Consider the following 19,461-nt stretch of genomic DNA (forward strand, 5'->3'; position numbering starts at 1 on the left):
AAAACGATGGAAAAAATTTCTGTAAGCAACCATTTAAATGGACGGTCATCTCTCCATACATCCACAGAAGGTGATCTACCACGTCTATGCCTCCTGAATACCAGCCCACACATAGTTAACTTTGTTGAACCCTTTCAAATGTTTGCAGCTTTATCACATTACAGCTGATTAATTCCTAACATTAAACCTACTGAAACAGTTAACTGGTACCTGCATGTGAGATACTATCCACAACACACACAGTCTAGTCCAGAGAAGAGCTACTCAATTTTGACAATGCAGAAATTCTGCATACATTGTCCAAACATCAAATAAAAGATCTTTCCTTTAAATTTGGGATACAGAGGCCTCCAGAATGGACTCTATTCACAGCAGCAGCCAAAGTAGAAAATGTATTTTTTGACGGGTCTGTTCAAAACTCACTGGTGCTATGAAATTAACATTCTATTTTACAGATGTAATCTGCTGGCTTCATTCCAACTCACTGTTTGTGCTGAACTGGAAGCAACAAAAGAGGTTACCCAAATCATCGTTTCAAGCCATGTCTTGGGAAGTGAAAGGAGGACGATGGAGGGGCTGGTGCTGGGCTTGCATACGAGCAGCACAGACTCAGCTCCCTGCCTGGCCAAGGCAATTCACGAGCAGCCCAAGGCAAGACGCTAAAGCATCATTTGGAGTTTTTTGGGGGGAGGACAGAATGCAGAAACTAACAAATCAAAAAGATACCATTTGTAATGACATTTTTTGTGCAACCACAAGAGTGATGTGATTCTTTCTCTGTCTAGTGGCATCCCCCACCCCCTCCACCGCCATAAACATTTCAAACAATGTGATGTAAAGAATCTGACTTAAACAAGGAAATTTCCCTCCAAATTTTCAATTTTTCCCCAGACAAAAACTGGGGTAAATGTTTCAGAATCCAGACCACATAAGCCATCAATGGGATCCCTTAAAGGCTAAAGGTAAAAAACTGCTCTGCTTTAAAGTCTGTTCCGTCTCTCAAAGAGGAACTGGGGCTGGGGGCATCCTTACAAACTAAGCCTCCAGACCAAGCTGATGCCAAGGACTGGTCCTACCTGAGCCACTTCTTCAAAGTCCTCGTGACGCTTCTGCAATGCTCTGGCTCGATGCAGCGATTTCCCAACCCCGGTGTGTTTGCTAAGGAAGGCTTCCCCATGGTTTTCAATCCAATCCAGCACCTGTAAGGAAAAGCCAGCAGGAAGAAATGCTCAATTGCCTGAGCACAGGTTGGCTGCTACCATCACAGTAACAAACAGGTTTGGCTGATTTAAGCAGTCATGGGTCACAGTCAGAAGGTATCAAAATAGCTAAACAATGAGTTAACAGCAAACAAAACCCTCATGGCAGTAGAAAAAAGCAAGAATCCAGTAGCCCCATAAACACTAACAAAATCTGTGACAGGACGAGCTTTGGTGAGTGACAGCTCACTGAAGAGTGACTCACGCAAGCTCACAAACCTGCCACAAACTTTGGTAGTCTTAAAGGGGCTCCTGCTACAGACAGACTGACATGCTGACCCATCTTGTCCTGTGAGCATGAAGCCTGGCTCAGGGATGCTGGGCACATTGGAAGGCCATATCAAGTTTCTCCCTCTTGACATGGACCAGTTGCACAGGTAAAGTGGCTCACCACAGGAATCTGCAACAATGCTTCTGTCTTCTGAGGAGCATTCCCAATTTACAAAGAGTGCACCAGAAAGTCCCCCAGTCTAAATGCTAGACAAGCGCTTCCAGGTCACATGAGCTTCAGGGTCAGAAGCAGAACATAAGAGAAGCCATGTTGGATCAAGCCAGTGGCCTATCCAGTCCAACACTCTGTGTCACACAGTGGCCAAAATTTTTTTTTATATATATATATATATAATCCCGACAGGTGTGGGATATAATCCCGAATCCCGACAGGTGCGGGATTCGTAGCACCTTCTTTGCCTCCAGCTCCACCGTGAGAATTATTTTAAAATGGAGTCGGTGGTGAAGGAGAAAGAACACCTTATCAGAAAGGAAGAGCGCCTCTTAAAGGTCCCAAAAACAAAACAGAAAGGAGAAGATGATGCCAGCACATTAAACAATGATGAGAGGAAGGAAATGAAAGCCCAACTGTCTGTAGCAGCAGTAGCAGGGAAACAAACACAGGAGCGCGCTGCAACTGTAAAAGAGAACAAGAAATACAACAGCCCAGAAAATTTTGACAGACGTATGTTATTAGGACTGGCCAAAAACTGGAAGATCTTCAAAAAGAAAGAGACGAATAAGTTTTGAATTGTCAGAAATGGAGAAGAAATTAATACCGCGTTGGGCTTTGTGAGAAACAGATTATTAGAGATGAAGTTAAAAATTTGTAAGTATTGGTTAAAATTGGACAGTTTGGGAAAAGATTGTGATATTGGGAGGGATTTATTTAGATTATTTAGCTGGTGGTGAGGGGAAAATATATAAAAGGGTGGTTAAAAATAAGAAAGGAATGAATAACGTATTGCTGGGGAAGAATTGTTGGAATGGTAGAAAGGAAGAATTTGGAATTCTTAGAGGTATTATTGGGAAGAGGCTCAGATTAAAATTGTACGGTTAAGAAATAAATGTTGGATTGAAATCTTGGTGATGAGGTACTAAAATTAAATGTGGAGGAACTATTTGGGAGATAGGCATGTAATAGATTTATTGGGGGGAAACTATATATTTGAGATACTTCTGAGGTGATTTTTAGAATGTGCATAGCTTGTTGAAGACATTTAGTAAATAGTTTAAAATGAGAAATATATTGAGTTAATAAAATCAAGATAAGAATATGATGTATTAGACTTAGCGAAAAGAAGTAATACTTTATTATTGAATTATTTTTAGGGACCAATATGCCTAAATTTTATAAATATAAAGTTTGTAACAGAAATAAAACATATATTGTGTTGGAGGTACAGAAGAAATATTAGAACTTGAGATAGAGATGTTTTACTAAATATTGAAAATGTGTGCAAAATTTATAATGACATGATTAAGATTTACTAGTGATGATTTTGAGAGAAAAGATAATTATATGTAGAACTTATAATGCTCTTGTCCTATCCTGTATCCCACAACCCTTTCCCTTATTGTTTGTAGTATGTAGAAAAAATTAATAAAACTTATCTTAAAAGAAATGCTAGACAAGAAGAAGAGTTGGCCGTGCAGAGGTGACCACCAACAGAACAGAGATTCAGCACAGACATCATCGGGGCGGGGGGGGGCACCTCCCATTATCTGCTACAAGATCCCTCTGGCTCACCTTCCTCTGGATCTCAAGCACCCACCTAGAAATCATTCTGAGGGATTCCAGCTTTGCATGAAAACCAACTTAGACACCCTTAGTCAGTTCCAGACCATCTGATGACAAATTGTCCTCAGAGACCAAGAGGTAAGTTATAAAGTACACATTTGGATTTCATTTTAATAAAAGGTTGCTGCCTGTCCCTCTGTGGAGTAACTTCAAGACAATGCCTGACAGTGAAGAAAAACTGTGATGTTTCCACCGCTTTGATGGCCTGGAGGAGGAGCAGGCCCAATTCACAAAGAGCAAGAGCCTCAACAGGCCTGGGAAGCCCTCCATGTTGTCTCCTTGTAGGCTGCTTTTCCAAGTACTGTAGGGCAGGCCCATGTCTTGACAACAAAGCCAGATAAATCCTTGTGGCCTATTTTGGATAGAGAATACACTAAGATGCTCTCTCAGTTCATACAATGTAAAAGAGGAAGAGAAGAAGAGATTGGATTTCTACACTGCCCTTCACTGGGCGTCTCAGAGCAGTTTACAATGTCCTTTCCCTTCCTCTCCCCACAACAGACACCCTGTGAGGCAGGTGGGGCTGAGAGAGCTCTTTGAGAACTGCTTGAGAGAACAGCTCAGAGAGAACATGACTGACCCAAGGTCACACAAGCAGCCACACATGTAGGAGTGAGGAATCAAACCCAGTACTCTCACATTAGAATCTGTGCACTTAACCACTACACCAAGATGGTTGCATTTTAAATGTATGGTTTAAAATATTACCTAGCACTCTTTGTAATACATAGAAATTCACTGGTGTTTACACAAAGGTTACTTGGCAGAAAAGTTTGCAAGGAAAGTGGTTCCCTGAAGGTAAAGTTTTAGAATGACTGGAGTGTAATTTCTATCCTCTTCCTGAGAACATTCCCCATCACTTCTAAAGTCCAAATCCAAGGTTTAAATTGTTCCATCAGGCAAAAACTCCAATTCACATTAGGTCCTAAGGATTATACTAATCAGGATTCACTCAGCAACCAAAAATTCTGGGATAGGAAACCAATATCTACATCACTACTATTGTAATTGAGGCAGTAATGAAAGCAAGATGTTCCACTATTCTCCAAATTCTCCAAAGATGTATCATTCTGGCAAGCTTCAGAACAACTCAAGAACTCTTTCTTCAACACGGCATTTAATTCAAACCTGTCCAAGTAATATTTTCAGGAATTGCATGCAGCATACGAGCCAACTTGCACCCTAGAGTCTGCAAACACGACGGCCTCATTCATTCCGTTTCTGCTTTTATACGTCAGAAATTACACAGCCTTCAGGGAAACCTTCATTCTACGGATTCCTCCCCCCCCCCCCCAAACAAGATCTCTGTAACAAAAGACTTTTGCCTCGGCCAGAGTTGTTCACATTAGAAAACAGGGAAAGTTTGCTCATTGTTCTTTCTTCTGCAAAGAACAGAGCTCTTAAACAAAAAGTCTTCACATGTTTCAGTGTAATGATGAGGGGGAAAGCCAAGTTTGAAGACAGGAGTAATCACACTTTCCCTCTTCTCAGAAATTCTCACTGATCTTCAATCACCCAAAAGGCTTCCTCTGGCACTGGCCTTTAGCCTTATTTTGTATGCACTAGAAGTTGGAACCAATGACCAAGTTAAGATATCCTGGAAAGTACTATCTCTGCACCCACCCAAAATTCTCCCACTGAAAAATTCCCCTTTCTTTCAAATGCAAAGCAAATTCCAAAGGATATGTCTTTTGTAACTGAACATATTCTTTATATAAATATTTTAAAAGATTATTCATAGGTATTGGAAGAACACCACTCGCTTTCCCAAGCACTGTAGAGCAGGCCCATGTTTTGACAGCAAAACCAGATAAATCCCATATTCTTAGGGAATGGACAACAAAAATAGAATCATAGAATCATAGATTTGGAAGGGACCCCCAGGGTCATCCAGTCCAACCTCTGCACAATGCAGGAAACTCACAAACACCTCCCCCTAAATTCACAGGATCTTCATTGCTGTCAGATGGCCATCTAGCCTCTGTTTAAAAACCTTCAAGGAAGGAGAGCCCACCACCTCCCAAGGAAGTCTGTTCCACTGAGGAATCGCTCTAACGGTCTGGAAGTTCTTCCTAATGTTGAGTCGGAAACTCTTTTGATTTAATTTCAACCCAATGGTTCTGGTCCTACCTTCTGAGGCCACAGAAAAAAATTCCACACCATCCTCTATATGACAGCCCTTCAAGTACTTGAAGATGGTGATCATATCACCTCTCAGCCGCCTCTTCTCCAGGCTAAACATCCCCAGCTGCTTTAACCTTTCCTCATAGGACTCGGTCTCCAGACCACTCACCATCTTTGTCACCCTCCTCTGGACCCGTTCCAGCTTGTCTATATCCTTCTTAAAATGTGGTGCCCAAAACTGAACACAATACTCCAGATGAGGTCTTACCAGAGCAGAGCAAAGTGATACCATCACATCACGTGATCTGGACACTATACTTCTGTTGATACAGCCCAAAATTGCATTTGCCTTTTTAGCCACCACATCACACTGTTGACTCATGTTCAGCGTATGATCCACTAAGACTCCTAGATCCTTTTCGCACATAATATCTCTTGTGGGATTTATTCTGGTTTATTAGATTTAGCAATCAATTTAGTCCTCCACAGGTCCAATTTAAGTTTCCTTAGCAAATCACCTGCCACAATTTCTGTTCCAATGCAGGAACTGACAGTTAGAGTACAAAAATCAATTTTCTGAAAACATGCACATAAAGGTGTTTTTTTTAAAAAAACATTCTGTATAGGTAGCACCAGTGTGGTGTAAGGTCTGAACTAGAACCCAAGAGATCTGTATTCAAGTCTCCACTCCACCATGATGCTAGCTTATCTATTCTCAGACTAACCTACCTCAGAAGTTAGGTGATACCACATACATGCCATTCACATGGGTAGAACTACCCCCAAAACAGAAAAATGAGGCACAGAGGGCACATTTACCCAACAATAGCAACTGCCAAAACTCAAATCACTCCAGGTCTCTACATTTCTAACAATGTCAATGTTGACAGATTCAAAAAGACCCTAATTCAGCTGACAACTAATGCCAAGGGTGATAAGCAGGTTACTGTTCTCAAACAACTGATTATGCAGATCAGTATGACAGCAGCAAGATTTTCAAAATTACCCCCATCAATTCTTTGACTAAATCAAACTTATTTGGGTTCCTCCCCGCTCCCAATTAACCCACCAGAACACCATTCAGAAAAAGGCTACCTATGTAATCAATATATGTATCAGGAGCCTCCAATTCACCTAGGTGAGGAAGTGATCAACAACTTAGTCGACAAGCTGAAACCCATTAAGAGCAAACTGGCCCAGGACGCCCTTCAGATCGACAGGGCACTTGAACCACTGTGGCCATTGCTCATGGCTGGCAGAGCATCACCCAACCATTGGGGGGCTCTCATACATAGTCACCCCTCCTCTCCTACTGTGGAGGCACAGCTCACTACTACGGCCAGGACGGCAGGCATTCTTCCATCTCTGCCAAGTCTGGCCTCGTGCTGACCTAGCCACAGTCATCCATGCAGTCCTCTTCCCATTGGAAAAACTGGTATCACTGGATCAATTTAATCAATTTTGCTGAATAAAATAAAAAGTTTTAATTGGGTTTTGAATAAATGTGCAATTAATTGTTACTGGTTTGAATTTTATTTTTATTATCTTCCTTAGTGGGTTGCACAAACAGTGGTTCTGATTAACACTTTTTATAGGGCAGAGTAGGGGGCACTGAGGATGAGTTCACGAAACGAGGGGTAGGGTGGGTGACCTGAAAAAATATTGGGAACCACTGCTCTAGCCCTTTCATTTAGGCTTTTTTTCTTTTTATCTACACAAGGGAAGGTTTTTTTTAAGAAAGAAGGAACTTCTTACCAGTGGCACTGGGTAGAAATGGCTACAGTGAGTTGCTCAAAGGCCTGATAGGAGCTCTCTAAGGGCCTGATCCAGCCCCCATGCTGCATGTTTTGACACCCCTGCTCTACATATACTTACCTGTGGATCAGGTTGTTTCCACAAGGTGTTTATCTTCCCAACAGCTTTCATTGTGACTGAAGATACAGAGGAATTCACGGTAACAACAGAAGCACCCACACTCATGTTTTCCCCTCTTGCTTCAGCCCTCCAATGTGCCCCCTAACCTGACCCTGACCATTAGGGGCCTTGTGCTTTTAAAAAACCTGGCAGTTTTAATGGGTGTGGGGGATGCAGAAGTGTGCACCTTCCCAGCCACATGGTCTGACCGTGATCTTTATCTCAAACAAGGTTTAGGAAAGAGTGCAACAAAAAGGAGGAAAACTTGGGAAGTGGATAGTCAGGGGATGACATGTGTGGATGCTCCAAAGAAACTGATTCCATGTATACACTAAACCAGAGCAGAACGTCTGTGTCAGAGCTGTCCTAGATGCCAATTTGCCGTTCCTTATCTACAGTAAAGATCTATATACATTTCAGAGAGATTCAAAAAGTAACCACTCCCAAGTCCCTCCTTTGCAGTTGCAGACGGTGAACATCCTTCTCCATTTGCTTTTGGCATTTTCATTTGTGATTGAGTGAAACAAGGTCAATAGTGGCTTTAATCTCACCCAAGGTGGCACTTTGCTGACTGAAAGAGAATCAAAGTGCACTTTGCTCATGCTTAATTTCTGCTCACCTTCTTGATCAAAGGCCACCTCAGATGACAGCTCCTTTCTATATATACACGCAACCACTTTGCAAGCATCTGCAATGCTCTATCCCCCCCCCACACACACTTGAGGCAATGAACTGACCTGTTGAACATCCTGTTGAAACACGCATAGCTGGAGCCGCTGATGCAGGCGGACCTTCCGATGCTGCCAGATGTTCTCCAGTTGCCTCTGGTGATGCAGAACTTCATGAATAATATCTAGGACGTGGTGCACCGCCTTGGAGTAATTGGCAGAAGCTGTCAGGGAGTCGGAGCTCCCAGGAGTCAAAGGCCGCTGCAATTTGTCAAGCAGGGATTTCCCATCCTGGCTTACCTGTACAAGAGCAAAGGAAAGGAATTTAAGCACACACTTACAGGCTACAATTCCCTCAAGCATCTGAATTTTCATACCCAGGTGTAGACTAGTGAACTTCCCTCACAAGCATATGATTATTTATTATAGTGAGAACCCCCCAAACTCCATGTATGGATTTCCTTTCAAGATATAGAACAAAGTCTGAGTCCAATGGCACCTTTAAGACCAACAGAATTTAATGCTGGGTACCCTTGGTTGGTCTTAATGGGGTCAGTGGACTCCAACTTTGTCCTGCTGTTTCCAACCAACACGACGACCCTCCTGAATCTTTCCAGTTTTAGCCATTCTGAGTGTATAAACCCCACTTCAGAGGGGGTGGGGCACGAATAGGCATGAGCTCTTCTGGGGCACAAGGGTACCACCCAATGTGGCCTTTGGAACCAAGACTTTGGTATAATTTAGCCATGACCTAGCAAAGGTCATGACTTAGCCAAGGGTTTGCCTTTTAGCTACTGCCACCATGTGCAGTTTCCTTTTCAGTACTGACTTGGATTTTCCAAAATCGACAATCTGTACCCCTACGAATCAAAATCAGAAACTATGCCTTGAAGGCCAAACAATAACCACAGTTTGCTGATTTGGGCTGGTTTGTGCTAAAGAAGGGGTGAAAAGGGCAGTCATACACACCCATGAAAGGTTTTCTGAACTGACCATATTAGGGGATTAGCACTGTACTGGTGGAACTAAAACAGAGATTGAAATGAGGCCCAAGAATCCATGTTTCTACTTTCTAAATTCTGCAACAGCCTGCTGCTGTTACTGGGGAGCCTGACTGAGTCAAGGGCCTGCTGCTCAGGAAGCAGCTTCCGGGAGTTCTTGCCAGTGCAAAGACAGAAGCCCTTGAGCAAGCTCCATTGCTGCACCCGTCTGCCTCAAAAGAGCAGCTCCAGATCAAGCATGGTGATGGCCGCAAGCAATTCCCCTTGAGCGAACACATCTCTTTTTTGTTAGAATTTATGCAAGGTTTATTGAACAGGAGGAAAAAGCGAGGTTCCCTTGATCTTCATAATTCCTATACATACGTTAAACTGGAATTCTAATTTATTTTCTGCCAGATATGATCAAAAGCAATTGTTTCCATGGCGGCCAAACAAACTTGTCTTCCTCTATGTGAAACATTTTCTGGTAGACTTGAGGATCACATAAGAATGCTTTTTTTCAACAAGGCGTTGTTATCTTTGGGGAAGCGTCTCCAGGGCTTTTGGTAGAAAAAGCCCAGCTGGAACTCATTTGCCTATTAGGCCACACTCCCTGATGTCACCATTGTTCAACACAGGGCTTTTTTGCAGAGAAAGTCCGGCAGGAACTCATTTGCATATTAGGCCACACCCCCAGACACCAAGCTAACTGGAGCTGCATTCCTGTGCATTCCTGCTCAAAAGAATCCCTCAGCTTTTCTCTTTTGAGGACGGGGAAACTGTTCTTCCCATGCCAAAGCAGCTGCCTTATTCTGCACAACCTGTCCCTAGATGGTGCCACTTAACAAGGAAGAGGAGGAGGAGGAGGAAGAGATTGGATTTCTTTCCTGCCTTTCACTCGGAGTCTCAGAGTGGCCTACAATTTCCTTTCCTTTCTTCTTCCCCAAACAGTCACCCTTGTAAGGTAGGTGGGGCTGAGAGAACTCTGACAGAAACTATTCTTCAGAGAACAGCTCTTCTGAGAACTTGTGGCTGACCCAAGATCACCCAGCTGGCTAATGTCAAGTCTGCAGATTCAATAACGAGTCGATGTAGATACAAAGAAGCTAGTTTATTGATACTGGATACTTGTGGCCTGAGCCAGGGTTTGAAGAAACTAAAACCATACAGTAAATACATTGCATATAAAGATCACTTCAAAAGCATTGCTACGGGCAGGGAAATTGTGCAGGGGACATTCACACATAGATGTTACTAATACATTCTCATGTTGATTAGGCGTAGTGGCCTTGATGTTTTACCAGGCTCCTACGACTCCCACAGGCCTGGGCTGAGAAGGTTCAGATAAGACTTTTCACACATCACCATTTCAAAGCAGGGAGAGCTTCTAAGAAAAGGGAGGGGGAACAGTGGAGAGGCACTAGCAGCATTTGGTTCTACTTTGGTTCTACCCAGCATGCTCTCTGGTTGAGCCAGAGTTATACTCAGACTTGACAGCTACATGTGAAGGAGTGGGGAATTAAACCTGGTTCTCCCAGGTAAGTGTCCGTGCACTTAATCATTACACCAAACCGTAGACAGAATATCAGCTGGGGGACTATTTGTCAAAATCCCTCTCAGGTTTCTGCCATTGATTATGGTTTCTGCTGCTGAATACGACGTGAGCTGGCATAACTGTCTAACTGCCTGGGAAGCCCAGTCTGTCTTGACGCACAGGGAACTGATCCCCGTTGTCTCTTTTGCCTCCCCCTCCCCCCTCCTGCTTGTTTTACGGCCCTCTCAAGTCTTGGAAGGGCCGTGGTAACAACATGAATCACAGTCCTGGGCGAACTGGGATAACCTGGGGCCTCTCCTGTGCTGCTTCCCCCCCACCTGTCATCCAGCCCCATCCCTTGTGATGACATCTTGTTGTTTGAAATGTATTCTGCTTTGTTAAAAGTGAAAGTAGCGTTTATTACTCTGACCCGAAGATGGGATAGTGGGGGGGGGGGGGGAGTGAAGTGCTTTAGCATGCCTTGTTTTACATCGGCCATTCCTGCCAAATGCCCCGAAGGGATTAGAGCGCTTGTAGCAAACCATGAATAAAGTTTCATGTAACACAGAGGAGTCTGTGTGAGTGTTACTTGCAAGTCTTACACTATTCCCCTCAAGACTTCCACCAACCCACCCCCAAATTTGCATGCACCTACAGGAACAGCTTAAAACAGCAGTTTCGACCGCGTGGAGATTTTAAAAACATTAACACTTGTTCACTTATATTTTAACATTTGCATCCCACCCTATCTCCCAACCAGGTGAACAATCAACAGATTCTGTAACCTCCACCTGAGCAGGACAGTTCAAAAGCAGACGTCACAAGAAACTGCTGATGAGACTTATTGATATTGACAGCAATCACAATCTGGGTGCATTTCATTTTAATGTTGAACACAATGTAGAGAGAAAATTCTGTACTCATTCTGCCTCACTGTTGCTCAAATGCCACTTGTATTTGCAAATAAAACAGGTGCATCACATTGCATTTCAATACCTCTGTTTATGAATGCTATATCTGAAATGTTCAAGTTTGACATGGGAGGCAAATGAGACTGTAAAATACATGCTTTAAGTGGCCACGCCTTGAGAGCCAGCCAATGTGGCAGAGCATTTAAGGTCATGGTCAGAAGGTCCGAAGCCTAGCAGATCCAAATCCAAAAGCCCACTTTGCCACGAAGCTGGCTGAGTGATCTCAGGCCAGTCTCTGCCTAATGATGGTTGCTGCAAGATGAAAATGGGGAAGAGAGGAGCCGACCTGCTGCCCTGAGCCCCTGGAAGGAAGGGCAGGATGACAGCAAACTGGGTCACCTCTTCTCAGCAGAGGCAGGACTTTCAGTTAAAGGACCAGCACTGGGGCTATTCACTCATTCACTGCTGCAGTAAGCAGAATGCAGAAGAGACTCTGGAACTCCCACCTCCCTTTGAATGAAAAGGCAACACAGCCCTGACCGGATCCATCCTTTGGGCACCCTCACCTATTCACTACTGCTGGAATGCACAGGAATGGATAGAAGGAAAAGGCTATCCCTACAACTGATGCTGAGAGAGAAGGATCATGTCGAGCCCCAGCCTGCACTTCAGTTTGAGAGGAAGTGGCCAAGATGCAAAACGTGGGGGGAGGGTCACTCGGACCAGGAGACTGAGGCTGAATGTGGGCCCCCAGCTGCCCTTGCCTGCCATTCATTTTTACTTTCCTCAGCCCCCAAGGGCAAAGCATAGCAGCCCCAGAGACTGCAGGGGAAGGAGGAGAGCTTCAGCAATCTCTGGGTTTCCCTTGATGGGAGAGGGCCATCCCAGTCACATCGCTCTTGCTTAGCAATAAATTAGAACCTTAAAATACTACACAACCTTACACAAATATGAGAACCTTACACAAATACTAGTTCAATAAAAAACACCACTGTGAGGTCCTGAGATGGTAGCGATGAAAGCCAATATGAGGCTGGAAGGCGCAAGCAATTTAGTCATTCTTCATCATAACAAGGAACATGCATCATTTCCTGAGAACTGTAAGGGAGAGGGGGTCACGTGCCATATCTAATCAGTGTCTCCTATTCCATAAGCCCAAGGACTTGAGACAAGATCTGATGGTTAATCACTGGCGCAGACAAGGCACAAGGAGCCAGGGAGTCCTGGAGATGTGTCTCAGGCAATAGTTCTGTTATCCAGGACACAAACGTAACATTTCCACTGAAAATGGCTCGTATTTTAATAAAAAGGCCCTTCTTCACAGTTCTAACCAAGAAATGTAAAGATACTCTTTCTGCTATCCAGAGGAGATCAGCCCTGCTGCACAACTACTTGACAGCAACAGAACTGACATCTTTCTTACCCTCTGGGATGTGGCAATAGCTTAGGAAGAGGCAGGATATTGTTGGAGTAGGAAGGCAGAACAGGAGGAAAATGCATGAGACAAGACCTGCCTGAAGAACTACACAGGAAGCAAACTTAAACACTCCAAAATAGCATATATTCTTTTAATCCAGACAGCAGACTGATGGTATTTGGGCACGCATTTAGTTGTCTTGCGACATAGCACAGCATAACTAGTAGCCACAATATCACATCACACAAGGAACACTTTGCTGAGAATTGTGCCAGCAACAGGGAACTGCGGGTAACCACAGCTGCTCTCCAGTGAATGTTCCAGTACGCCCCTGAACAGGTGAGGAAGCTGCCATTTATTCTCAGCACTTCTGCCTACCTCAGAATATGCCAGCGTGATGTGCTCATAGATGCCTTGGTGGTGATGAATGGCACCCTCCAAATCCTGCAGCTCCGAAGGAAGTTCTACCTCCCCGCAGGCCTTGCACCACGAATCCACATTACTCATGTACTGGAACAGGAAGCAAGCGAGAGACAGCATTCAATTCCACGCCCTCGGATCAGGCAGAGGACCCCAAAGGGAAACTTTTCATGAGCGGCCTTAGTCCCATTTTTAAAAGGATGCTCAACAGTCCACAAATTAGAGCGCAATTCTAAGCAGAGTTAGAGGCTTCTGAGTTCACTGATTTCTGTTTAATATTGCTCTTAGCCTTTTAAACTAGCTGACACTACTTTATTTATACTTCTTTCCGCTCATATTTTACCAAAACTTAAAATAGTTGTGTTCAAAGAAGAAATACCAACTTACGTTGCTATGGAGAAAGAGGAGTTAAAAAAATGTTTAGTAAATGAGAATTCCTCCTTGTTAACTGGAGAGAGGCTTGGGAGAGGAAACACTAACACACATGGAAGTACTAAAACTATCTGAAGCTAAACTGCAATTCATACGTGAAGCAGTTCAGTTCTAAACTCATCTTAAACTTTAAAAGGATTCAGCTGCAATCTCTGCCATCAACCTGGACGCCCCACCCCCCGTTGCAACACACACGCACACAACAAGATGGCTTATGATTCACAGCTTGTTATCCTGCAATGAAAGGAGTACAATTAAGCGCCCAAGCATAGAGCAGAAGAAACAATTAATGAGACTAATTCAATTAATCCAAGCCATCCTCCCTCACATTCTATTTTTATTTATCTTCAAAGATGCTTTTGCACTAGGAAAACAGGAACAGTCAAAATCTCTTCTTATGTGGGCATCAGTGGAGGTGGGGGGCCTGGAACACAGGGGTGTCAAACTCATTTGTTATGAGGGCGAGATCTGACATAAATGAGACCTTGTTGGGATGGCCACATGTGTACCTATTGAAGATTAGAAAGCAGGAATAGATATAAAGGACACAGACAAACACAATTCCAAAATACAGGCAGCCTTGAATGGGCAAGTAGGAATGAGACCTGTTAGTTTCATGAAGGAAGTGAGGGTCCATCTAGTGCAGCCTCCTGCCTCACACAGTGGCCAACTATTTCCTCTGGAGGGCCAGCAACAGGGCAGAGAGGCCGAGGCCCTCTTTAGAACATCAGAAGAACTCTGCGGGATTAGATCAGGGGTCCGCCTAGTCCAGCCTCCTGTCTCGCACAGTGGCCAACTATTTCCTCTGGAGGGCCAGCAACAGGGCAGAGAGGCCGAGGCCCTCTTTAGAACATCAGAAGAACTCTGCGGGATTAGATCAGGGGTCCGCCTAGTCCAGCCTCCTGTCTCACACAGTGGCCAACTATTTCCTCTGGAGGGCCAGCAACAGGGCAGAGAGGCCGAGGCCCTCTTTAGAACATCAGAAGAACCCTGCGGGATTAGATCAGGGGTCCGCCTAGTCCAGCCTCCTGTCTCGCACAGTGGCCAACTATTTCCTCTGGAGGGCCAGCAACAGGGCAGAGAGGCCGAGGCCCTCTTTAGAACATCAGAAGAACTCTGCGGGATTAGATCAGGGGTCCGCCTAGTCCAGCCTCCTGTCTCGCACAGTGGCCAACTATTTCCTCTGGAGGGCCAGCAACAGGGCAGAGAGGCCGAGGCCCTCTTTAGAACATCAGAAGAACCCTGCGGGATTAGATCAGGGGTCCGCCTAGTCCAGCCTCCTGTCTCGCACAGTGGCCAACTATTTCCTCTGGAGGGCCAGCAACAGGGCAGAGAGGCCGAGGCCCTCTTTAGAACATCAGAAGAACTCTGCGGGATTAGATCAGGGGTCCGCCTAGTCCAGCCTCCTGTCTCGCACAGTGGCCAACTATTTCCTCTGGAGGGCCAGCAACAGGGCAGAGAGGCCGAGGCCCTCTTTAGAACATCAGAAGAACCCTGCGGGATTAGATCAGGGGTCCGCCTAGTCCAGCCTCCTGTCTCGCACAGTGGCCAACTATTTCCTCTGGAGGGCCAGCAACAGGGCAGAGAGGCCGAGGCCCTCTTTAGAACATCAGAAGAACCCTGCGGGATTAGATCAGGGGTCCACCTAGTCCAGCCTCCTGTCTCGCACAGTGGCCAACTATTTCCTCTGGAGGGCCAGCAACAGGGCAGAGAGGCCGAGGCCCTCTTTAGAACATCAGAAGAACCCTGCGGGATTAGATCAGGGGTCCGCCTAGTCCAGCCTCCTGTCTCGCACAGTGGCCAACTATTTCCTCTGGAGGGCCAGCAACAGGGCAGAGAGGCCGAGGCCCTCTTTAGAACATCAGAAGAACCCTGCGGGATTAGATCAGGGGTCCGCCTAGTCCAGCCTCCTGTCTCGCACAGTGGCCAACTATTTCCTCTGGAGGGCCAGCAACAGGGCAGAGAGGCCGAGGCCCTCTTTAGAACATCAGAAGAACTCTGCGGGATTAGATCAGGGGTCCGCCTAGTCCAGCCTCCTGTCTCGCACAGTGGCCAACTATTTCCTCTGGAGGGCCAGCAACAGGGCAGAGAGGCCGAGGCCCTCTTTAGAACATCAGAAGAACCCTGCGGGATTAGATCAGGGGTCCGCCTAGTCCAGCCTCCTGTCTCGCACAGTGGCCAACTATTTCCTCTGGAGGGCCAGCAACAGGGCAGAGAGGCCGAGGCCCTCTTTAGAACATCAGAAGAACCCTGCGGGATTAGATCAGGGGTCCGCCTAGTCCAGCCTCCTGTCTCGCACAGTGGCCAACTATTTCCTCTGGAGGGCCAGCAACAGGGCAGAGAGGCCGAGGCCCTCTTTAGAACATCAGAAGAACTCTGCGGGATTAGATCAGGGGTCCGCCTAGTCCAGCCTCCTGTCTCGCACAGTGGCCAACTATTTCCTCTGGAGGGCCAGCAACAGGGCAGAGAGGCCGAGGCCCTCTTTAGAACATCAGAAGAACCCTGCGGGATTAGATCAGGGGTCCGCCTAGTCCAGCCTCCTGTCTCGCACAGTGGCCAACTATTTCCTCTGGAGGGCCAGCAACAGGGCAGAGAGGCCGAGGCCCTCTTTAGAACATCAGAAGAACCCTGCGGGATTAGATCAGGGGTCCACCTAGTCCAGCCTCCTGTCTCGCACAGTGGCCAACTATTTCCTCTGGAGGGCCAGCAACAGGGCAGAGAGGCCGAGGCCCTCTTTAGAACATCAGAAGAACCCTGCGGGATTAGATCAGGGGTCCGCCTAGTCCAGCCTCCTGTCTCGCACAGTGGCCAACTATTTCCTCTGGAGGGCCAGCAACAGGGCAGAGAGGCCGAGGCCCTCTTTAGAACATCAGAAGAACCCTGCGGGATTAGATCAGGGGTCCGCCTAGTCCAGCCTCCTGTCTCGCACAGTGGCCAACTATTTCCTCTGGAGGGCCAGCAACAGGGCAGAGAGGCCGAGGCCCTCTTTAGAACATCAGAAGAACTCTGCGGGATTAGATCAGGGGTCCGCCTAGTCCAGCCTCCTGTCTCGCACAGTGGCCAACTATTTCCTCTGGAGGGCCAGCAACAGGGCAGAGAGGCCGAGGCCCTCTTTAGAACATCAGAAGAACCCTGCAGGATTAGATCAGGGGTCCGCCTAGTCCAGCCTCCTGTCTCGCACAGTGGCCAACTATTTCCTCTGGAGGGCCAGCAACAGGGCAGAGAGGCCGAGGCCCTCTTTAGAACATCAGAAGAACTCTGCGGGATTAGATCAGGGGTCCGCCTAGTCCAGCCTCCTGTCTCGCACAGTGGCCAACTATTTCCTCTGGAGGGCCAGCAACAGGGCAGAGAGGCCGAGGCCCTCTTTAGAACATCAGAAGAACCCTGCGGGATTAGATCAGGGGTCCGCCTAGTCCTGCCTCCTGTCTCGCACAGTGGCCAACTATTTCCTCTGGAGGGCCAGCAACAGGGCAGAGAGGCCGAGGCCCTCTTTAGAACATCAGAAGAACCCTGCGGGATTAGATCAGGGGTCCGCCTAGTCCAGCCTCCTGTCTCGCACAGTGGCCAACTATTTCCTCTGGAGGGCCAGCAACAGGGCAGAGAGGCCGAGGCCCTCTTTAGAACATCAGAAGAACCCTGCGGGATTAGATCAGGGGTCCGCCTAGTCCAGCCTCCTGTCTCGCACAGTGGCCAACAGCAGGGCAGAGAGTCCAAGGTCTTCCCTTGATGCTGCTTCCTGGCTCTGGGGCATCACACAGGGACAATCTGCACACTGGTTTGCAGAACTCGTTACTATAAAACAATGACCCCGCCCCTTCTTCCATCTTTCTTTTAATGATCCAAACAAGTAAAAACTGTGGAGGACTCTAATTTAGTGGCTTGCATCCAACTACTTCAAGAAAACTTAAGTGCCCTTAACTTTCTTAAGAAGGGGATGGCATTTCCCCCCCTCCTCTCACAATGTTTTCCCTGAAGGTCTGCTAAGAAGATAGAAGAGGAAGATATTGGATTTATATCCCGCCCTCCACTCTGAAGAGTCTCATAGCGGCTCACAATCTCTTTTACCTCCCCCCCCCACAACAGTCACCCTGTGAGGTGGGTGGGGCTGGAGAGCGCTCTCACAGCAGCTGCCCTTTCAAGGACAACCTCTGCCAGAGCTATGGCTGACCCAAGGCCATGCTAGCAGGTGCAAGTGGAGGAGTGGGGAATCAAACCCGGTTCTCCCAGATAAGAGTCCGCACACTTAACCACTACACCAAACCGGCTCTCTGCTAAGTGACACACAGCAAAAATTCACAGGGAGAAGCAGACTGGAGTGGGAAAGAGGAAACACCCCCTTAAAAAATGTAAAGCCAACTTAAATTTTCTTAACTGCATAGTTTGTTCCACCCCAGTCTAGAGTTATCCCACCCCCCCGAGAAAAAGACCCCCTCTCCAAAAATGTCACACCACTGTGAAGATCCTGTCTCCTCCTCCCAAGACACGACAACTGTTTGTGCCACCACACAGGTTTCACAGCGCTGGCCTCTCCTTGCTCGAAGAGCATGAGCCCACAAAGTTGGAAGAGGATTCCAAAGACACTGTGCTACTTGAACCAGCCATCCACAACAGCCACTGAGAAGGCAAACACATGGACAGCTCAGGTTCTGAAACCACCGCCAAACTCCATTAAGACATCCGTGAGCTCTGCCCTCCATCGTCTGCTTGCTGTGTAAAGCTTACTGACCTGTTCTGCTTTCTGGTGGAAAACGGCAGACATGTCCAGCAAGGTGCTGCGTTCATCCAGGGCTGCAGCAAAGGCCTTCCACTCTTGCTCCAGCTGGCCGGCAATCTGCTTTATCTGCTGCGAGGCATAGTGGCCGGACTCCACCAGGCGGCTGGCGACAGACATGATGCGATTGATGTTCACGTACACGTTCTGCTCAAAAGGGAGACACAAAAGGGCAGGTTCCATTCCAGGACCTTGAAGAGTAGCAGCAGACTCTTGTGATTCACTGATCTCTTGATGGTCCTACATATGCGGATTATGGGCACTCTGAACAAGCATCACACAAACATGGAGCTGTTTTTCAGCTGGGTGTGGCTGATGTGATGCTTTCATTCAGTAATTTTTCAAAAGCAACCTTCAGGAAACAGATCAAGCGAGGGACGGACCATCCAGGATTTTCAGATCCAAGAAGGGGGCTTTCACTTCTGGCACCACTCCTTGCCCCACTGATGACTCCAAGACACCAAATTGCACAATATAAAAAAATCTGAATCTATTCCACACTGCTTATGGGATTCAGCTTTTCTTAGCAAGGGTTTTAAGTTGCTTTATCCAGAACTGGCTTTAGAGGATATATGTTAATAGGTGTTGGAGCTCCCTACTTCCTGGCCAAATCCAGCACACCACCAGGGAAGGGCACAAACAGGCTGATGAACTAAAGTTTGCCCCAAATTTTGGGTAGTTCATGGTTCATGAAGCAATGTTCACAAACTGAAGAACCACCAAAAACTCACAAATTTTGATGTGGTTTGTGAAGAGCAGAATGCAGGGGTTTAAACCTCCACTTTCTGCTCTTCATGAAAAACAATGCGCATGGGGAACTCCCTGCCACTCAGCTGTTTAGTTTAAATAGCTGAGAGCAGAAAGCAGGGGGTGAAATGGCTGGGAGCCATTTAGACCCCTGCTTTATGCTCCCTGAAGCTTTTCATGGGGAGCAGAAAGCAGGTGTTTAAGCTTTAAATG

At 46.5% G+C, this 19,461-nt stretch overlaps 1 protein-coding gene across 4 annotated transcripts in view; it reads right to left on the bottom strand.

Moving 5' to 3' along the window:
• Positions 1-19,461, bottom strand: part of TRIO (trio Rho guanine nucleotide exchange factor) — a 287,901-nt gene that overhangs the window by 163,791 nt on the left and 104,649 nt on the right. For all 4 annotated transcript variants that reach the window (XM_060244315.1, XM_060244316.1, XM_060244317.1 and 1 more), the window contains exons 7-10: positions 18,457-18,648; positions 13,257-13,388; positions 8,106-8,336; positions 1,077-1,199 (exon numbers count right to left, since the gene is read on the bottom strand). In XM_060244315.1, the coding sequence (XP_060100298.1) occupies positions 1,077-1,199; positions 8,106-8,336; positions 13,257-13,388; positions 18,457-18,648 (678 nt within the window). The remainder of the gene's footprint in view (positions 1-1,076; positions 1,200-8,105; positions 8,337-13,256; positions 13,389-18,456; positions 18,649-19,461) is intronic.

Source organism: Heteronotia binoei, chromosome 7 (assembly GCF_032191835.1).
Source record: "Heteronotia binoei isolate CCM8104 ecotype False Entrance Well chromosome 7, APGP_CSIRO_Hbin_v1, whole genome shotgun sequence".
NCBI lineage: Eukaryota > Metazoa > Chordata > Lepidosauria > Squamata > Gekkonidae > Heteronotia > Heteronotia binoei.